Source organism: Penaeus vannamei, chromosome 11, assembly GCF_042767895.1.
Source record: "Penaeus vannamei isolate JL-2024 chromosome 11, ASM4276789v1, whole genome shotgun sequence".
Classification (NCBI taxonomy): domain Eukaryota; kingdom Metazoa; phylum Arthropoda; class Malacostraca; order Decapoda; family Penaeidae; genus Penaeus; species Penaeus vannamei.
Genome location: NC_091559.1, coordinates 13,872,815 through 13,880,314, shown reverse-complemented (window position 1 = coordinate 13,880,314; position 7,500 = coordinate 13,872,815). Strand labels below are relative to the sequence as shown.

At 38.7% G+C, this 7,500-nt stretch overlaps 1 protein-coding gene across 1 annotated transcript in view; it reads left to right on the top strand.

The window, feature by feature from the left end:
- LOC113812675 (zinc finger MYM-type protein 3) overlaps window positions 1–7,500 on the top strand; it is a gene marked incomplete at its 5' end in the record, with an annotated part of 37,524 nt that overhangs the window by 15,042 nt on the left and 14,982 nt on the right. The window contains 1 exon segment of the mRNA XM_070127027.1: window positions 6,855–7,071. Coding sequence (XP_069983128.1) covers window positions 6,855–7,071 — 217 coding nt within the window.

Sequence of the window (7,500 nt, the reverse complement as noted above, 5' to 3'; positions counted from 1 at the left end):
AATTCTTGAGAATTTCTATGAAGGAAATTCCTTTGTGATCCATGCTGAAGGTGTTATTTCATGCAATTAATGGAGAAATGATATCAAACATCTTTATTCAAAGTACACACAAGAAAAAGTGCAGTGTATAAACCTACCATATTTTCAAAAGAAATACAAGTCCAAAAGAATGTTTGATATTGGGATGACATTCTCTTGTAGTGCACCTTGACAGTGTTGGGTGTTGTACAATATATAAGATACTTCTTATGGTAAAACAAACAAACAAATTATTATTTCTTCCAGCTAAGGGATTCCAGTGTGGAAATGCAACTGAATGTGATGTGATATTTTATGGTACAATGTGAATTTTTGGTTTTGAATTTAACTGGAGATTTTTATTTTCTCCTCAAGGTTGAGTTAAAGAAGTCCATTTAGTGTACTATGACATAATTAGAACTCTGTTGTGTACTTCTGTTATAATCTCTATGAGGATGAATATGCCATCTCTTATAAAACACTATTGTATGTTGTTTTCTGTGAGGTACATAAGTGAAAATAAGAAGTGGGGGCCAATTCAAGAGTCACACTTATTGTTAAAGGCATTCTAATGTAATTGGCATAGGGGGTTGTGAAGATGACTATGGTCTTCCAGCATCAAGGCTTTTGTACTAACCATAAGAAAATTATGACAAAAAAACTTTAGAGGCCAAGTAACTGATTCTACATGAGTCTTAACACATTAGCTGCAGATGGCATGACATACATTCCATGACTACTGTATCTTTAGTTCATAAATAATGTTCATACAGAGATGGTTCCTTTGTCAGCAAAGAGTCAATTTTTAGTCTTACCTTTCTCACCAGTTCATCCTTTTCTTTGATTTTTGGAAACTTGTTTTTTATTATTATTTATTAGTAGTAGTATTAGTAACTTAATAATCATGATGTTGATGATGATAATAATAACAGTATCTATATGAGCATCATTAGAAAAAAAAATATTGACAAATTCAGTGAATGGGAAAATAAGATGCTATCACTATGGCCACTAATTGACTCTTTGGTAGTGGAGCACTTGTGGAACCATCTGTTTGCTACAAAATTCACCAATAAACTGTAGTGGACAGTACATTAACCTGTGGTCAGTGAGTGAGAAAGTTCCTCTTTATTTTTTTACAGTTTTTAATCACTACCTGGAGATAGTCTCTGTTTTGATAAACATTGCCAATGCAGTATTAAGAATGTACACAAATTTCCCTTAAAGTTTTTGCCTCATTTACAATATTGGAAAATGAGATCTATTTTGGGATTGAAATAAAGTCAGTAAGTTTTATGCTAGGACGATTTCTGGAATTTCTGGGTTTTGCCTCATAACTGTGGGACCTGGATTTAGAACAGCATTTAAAAGAAGTTAACTGAGGTTTTAAAACTGAAGAATGCATCATAATTGACAATCCATAGATTTCTGAGCAAAATCATTTGAGGATACCCAGTTGGGTATGATTTTAAGGGCACTAAGAAAATGAAAATATAAAGAAGGAATAGTTGTCCACTTTTTTCATGGTTGAAGGAAGCAGATCTGAAACTATGTTTTGGCCTTCACTGAGATCTGGAAAGGAGAGAGATGTTTATATTTAAACTAATCTTGGAAACTTCCACAATTGAAACTGGATCAGAGATAGAAGAAAGTGGATCAGAGATAGAAGAAAGGTATACAAGTAAGTTACTATTTGTGAGACGCATATTTTTGGCACAGCCTGTAGTCTTTAGAGAACTGAAAATTTAGTTGCAAATTGTGTCTTGTGACGTTACTGCCTTTACTTTTTTCCATACATATATTTTTCTTGAATATAAGAATGCAGGTGTGTTATAATGGCAGAATGAAAATTCTTCATTTTTTGTCATATTCTGGTCATTACCTAGTCAGTTTATATGTTCCTATTCTTTAATGTACAATAGAATGTAAACTGTTTTTCATTATTTCCTCAAATTATGCCAAAGCATATGATGAAAAATTGGCAAAATGATATAGTTACCCCATATGGCAAAATAAAATAGTAACTCCTTATGAAAATGCACTTTCATTAGCCTATAAACAAGCCATTGTGATTGTTTATAGAAGTGAAAGCCCCTGAATCTGTTACTTTTGAACATGTTCAAGAGTTAGTTGGTAACAACACTGCGTAAAAATATGAGGCATTAGTATCGGCAAGAATATCAATACATTAAACAAGTTTACGGTAAACAAAATTAAGTTTAGATTTGTTTAGATCATAAGTACGTAATATTTTACAAACATTGTCATATCAAATTATGCCAATTATTTGAATTCTTGAGTGAGGCATTGTGTCACTATCACAGTTCTATTTATCAGAAGAAAGAATGCTCTGATTTTGGCAACATACATTTTATTCTGTTTATGTGCACTTGTGTTCAAACTCTAGATCATTTGTTGGAAAAAAATGCTGACAGAACACAGTAAAATTGGCTTATGCTTTATCCTAAGACTTGATGAAGATTGATTTTTATTTTATTTTAGGACTTTTGAGCTTACAGACTGAAAAATTTGGGAATAATAACTACCCAGAAAAGGACATGTGCATATAGACTTTTCCAAAAAGAGGTGTTTTGCATCCAGTAAAGCAGTTGTTGAATATATTCAACATTAGGGGATCCCTTTAAGGTGGTAGCAGAGATGTAATTTTGAAATTAGAATAGTTAATGACAGTAACTGGAATGTGTGATGGTAATTGCAACAAGATGGGTGCATCAATAATGAAGGCATGGTTTATTTATACTTATGTATTTATTCTTATTTATTTATTTATTTATTTTTATTTTTATTTATGTATTCTTATCTATTAAGTTATATTTAGTCTTATGTATTTATACCTATTTATTTATATTTATTGCTTATTTACTGATATAGATCTATCTCATTTACATGGTGGAATTCATTAGAAGCAACTTTTTTCTCTCAATTAAATCAGGATTGAAATTTCACTGCCACTTGATTAGGACAGTATTAATGTAGCTTCTTCCACCTTCCATGATTTATATTTTTATATGTTTATTACATTTATCTATATCATTATTTGTTTCTAAGGAGAATTGGATGTCTTAAGATGATCAAAAAGGGGAAAGAAAGAAAGAAAGAAAAAGATTGGGTGAAATTAGGCTGCAACAAGGTAACTGATCGTTTAATTGTCTTATTTTTATTGTTCTTTTGTTCTAGATTTGACTGCGTTACACTGTCATTGATGAAAACAAGACTTCAACTTCTCTTAGAGACAGGAATTGGGGCATGAGAATGTTATTTGTAAGATGTCGAAGGCACTTGTACTTTACATGCCATCACTTTATTTGAATTTCATTGTGCTATGAAATAAATATTATAAATGATTCTACTTTGTTTTTCCTGGAGTTGCTCTGTCTACTTGGGTTAGTGTTGTAAAAGACAAGACTTGATTTTCTTTTGGGGAAAAGGTGAATGATGACAGCGTATTCTTGACAGAATGAACTGAAACTGATTTGATTCTGCAATTAAACCAAGAAAGGTGGTGTTGATCTTTGCTGGTGATTTTATATTGGATAAATAGGTCAATTGATTGACATTGGGACACTGGAATAACTAGATAACCTCTCTTAGTAATTTGTAATGTAAATATGGTTTAGATTCAACCAAAAGTCTTTACCTGAGCTGAAAATGTGTTCTTTATGGAAAAAATAAGTTTTATAAACTTCGTTCTCTCTCTCCCTCACAAATCTTGGAACACTGCTGAGCTATTAATGTTAATGATATGTTATGTAGATTGGTAATATGAAGCATTCAGAAAGAAAAGGCTGTTATGATCATTGTTTGGCTAAACATGTTTGTGACATGTAAGATGATATTACCCACTTAAAGCTAAACTTTTTTTTTCCATATCTTCTCATTTTCTTCATTTTCATTTTTATTCACCTTTTCTCCTCCTCCTCCATCTCTTTCTCCTCTTTCTCTTCCTCCTCCTCCTCCATCTCTTTCTCCTCTTTCTCTTCCTCCTCCTTTCTCCTCCTGCTCCTTTCTCCTCCTGCTCCTTTTTCCTCCTCCTCAAGTTCCTCCTCCTCCTCCTCCTTTCTCCTCCCTCCTCCTCCTTTCTCCTCCTCCTCCTCCTCCTCCTCCTCCTCCTCCTCCTCCTCCTCCTCCCTCCCTCTTCCTCCTCCTCCCTCCTCCTCCTCCTCCTCCTCCCTCCCTCCTCCTCCTCCTCCTCCTCCTCCCTCCTCCCTCCTCCTCCTCCTCCTCCTCCTTCTCCTACCTCCCTGGCATGTAAGATGATATTACCCACTTAAAGCTAAACTTTTTTTTTCCATATCCTTCTCATTTTCTTCATTTTCATTTTCAATATTTCTCCTCCCTCCCTCCCTTCTCTTCTCCTCTTTCTCTTCCTCCTCCTCCTCCTCCTCCCTCCTCCTCCTCCCTCCTCCTCCTCCTCCTCCTCCTCCTCCCTCCCTCCTCCTCCTCCCTCCTTCTCCTACCTCCCTGGCATGTAAGATGATATTACCCACTTAAAGCTAAACTTTTTTCCATATCTTCTCATTTTCTTATTTCATTTTCAATTTTTCTCCTCCTCCTCCTTCTCTTTCTCCTCTCTCTCTTCCTCCTCCTCTTGCCTCCCTTCCTCCCCCTCCTCCTCTTCCTCCTCTTCCTCCTACTCCTTGGCCCCTCCCTCCCTTCCTTCCTCTCTCCTCTAACTTTCTCCCTCCTTCCCTCCGTCCTCCTTGCTTTCTCCCCCTCCTTCCTCCTTCTCCTTCTTCCCTCCCTTCTTCTTCTTCTTCCTCTTCCTCCCTCCTCCCTCCTTCTCCTCCTCCTCCTCTTCCTCTTTCCTCTCTTTCTCCTCTCTCCTCGTCCTCCTCTTCCTCCACCCCCTCTTTTCTCCTCCTCCTCTTCCTCCACCTCCCTCTTTTCTTTCCCCCTCCTCTTCCTCCCTCCTCCTTTCCCCTTCCTCCTCCCCTCCACTTCCTCCTCCTCCTCCTTCTCCTCCTCCTCCTCCTCTTCCTCCACCCTACTCCTCTTCCTCCACCTCCTCGTCCTCCTCTTTCCTCCACCTCCCCTTTCTCCACTTCTTCCTTTTCTCTCTCCTACCCCTCCCCCTTCCTTCCTCCTCCTCCTCCTCCCTCCTCCTCCTCCTCCTCCTCCATCCTCCCTCCCTCCCTCCTCCTCCTCCTCCACCCTCCCTCCTCCTCCTCCCTCCTCCTCCTCCTCCCCCTCTTCCTCCTCCCTCCTCCCCCCTCCTCCTCCTCCTCCCTCTTCCTCCTCCTCCTCCTCCTCCCTCCTCCTCCTCCTCCCTCCTCCTCCTCTTCCTCCTCCTCCACTTCCTCTTTCTCTCCTCCCTCCCTCCCTCCTCCTCCTCCTCCTCCTCTTCCTCTACCTGCTATTTCTCCTCCATCTGCTCTTTCTTCTCCTCCACCTGCTCTTTCTTCTTCTTCTGTCTCCTCTCTCCTCCTCCTCCTCCTCCTCCTCCTCCTCCCTCCTCCTCCTCCTCCTCCTCCTCCTCCTCCTCCTCCCTCCTCCTCCTCCTCCTCCCTCCTTTTCCTCCTCCTTATCCTCCTCCTTATCCTCCTCCTTATCCTCCTTATCCTCCTCCTTTTCTTTCTCCTACCCCTCCTCTTCCCCTTCCTTCACCCACTCTCCTTCCCTCTTCCTCCTTGCTGTTTCTTTCTCTCTTGCATTTATCTGGATGTATATATACATGGTTTTCGTCACTAAAAGTTTTGATAATAGGTGCACATTTATTCAGTTGGTAATTTTTTCAGATACTTTTGGAATTAGTTAAACCAATGCCACTAGTAAAATGTGATGATTACTTTTAGTATACCTTTCTTAAAAATATTTACCCATAGATAGGTGCACAAGTGCTCAGTCACTACGGAGTCAGTTAGTAGACCTCATGACCCTACCTGATTTCCTTTTTCCTTAAATTTTCAGATTTTTTTTTCAAATGCTATTGATGTGTGTGCTTTTATTATCATTATAATTATTACAATTTTGTTAATAATACTAATGGCTATATAAAGTAAAATAGGATATTTTTGAAAATCAAGGGAAAAAAGTAAACATATGAGATAGGTATGATAAGTAATTGACCCCTTGATGACTAACTCATGTAGAAAAAGTATGAATGAGAATGAATATATTCACAATACAAGAGATATACTTGTATTAAATACATTTCTTGAAGTGCGAAGATATTCATTCTCATTTATACCTTTTCTACATTTGTCAATGTGAATACGGATCATGACTAACTCACTGTGGGCATGGGATAGATGAGCATGCCATTTCAGAAGTCATGGCAATTTTTTAAGTCACTGTATGCATTAGTCATGGCAATTTTTTAAGTCACTGTATGCATTATATGTCTTACACTTATTGTTGAGGATGATAAATTTTAACTATAAGATGATGTGTATTACTTTTATTGGTATTTTGAATTAGAATTCATATATGCATGCTGAGAGTTTTTAATTAGCATGACATATTTTGGGGAGAGTTGAAAACATATTTATGATTTTATCAAATGTAAAAGTAGTTTGTTTTGATAGGTTGAATGAGTGTCCTATAAGAAGATAGATGTTTGATCTTAATAGCAATTTTGTAATATCTAAAATTAGTATTTTGCTTATTTTCCTGTACTCTTTGTTGATTAATCCAAAATCCAAGTTCAGAGTTGTATTTGAAAGGCCAAAAGAGAGCTTAACCTCTCTCAGGGACAAAGCACTGGATTCAAGTTGAAAAAAAGAAGGAAAAAAAAAAAAATCAGTCTCACTAATGATTTCCAAGCCTAACATAGCTGAACTCCCTTGTAATCAACGCCATGCTTATTGTGTATGCAGAAAATGTATGGGCTGGCGGCGTGGAAGCGTTGGGTGACGGGAAAGAACGCGGAGCTGGCAGGGGTCTCTTCCTCACGTAGTATGAAACTCGTACCCGAAGACTTACTTACCATGAATTGTGAGGAACTGAACTATGCCCTCTGTCTCTTCCTAAAAGATCTGAAGAAGCCCAATGGGGAAACCTACCAGCCCGATACTATCTATTACCTCCTCCTTGGTGAGTAGTTGCATGCCAGGTGTTGACTGTTGCTTTGGTGGTTGACTTGTGTGTGTGTGTGTGTGTGTGTGTGTGTGTGTGTGTGTGTGTGTGTGTGTGTGTGTGTGTGTGTGTGTGTGTGTGTGTGTGTGTGTGTGTGTGTGTGTGTCCCTCTCCCTCTCCTCCTTCTCCTTCCCCCTCTCCCTCTCCCTCTCCTTCTCCTTCTCCTCCTTCTCCTTCTCCTCCTTCTCCTTCTCCTTCTTCTCCTTCTCCTTCTCCTTCTCCTTCTTCTCTTCCTCCTTCTCCTTCTCCTTCTCCTTCTCCTCCTTCTCCTTCTCCTTCCTCCTTCTCCTTCTCCTTCTCCTTCTTCTCCTTCTCCTTCTCCTTCTCCTTCTCCCTTCTTCTCCTTCTCCTTCTCCCTCTGTCCTTCTCCTTCTCCTCCTTCTCCTT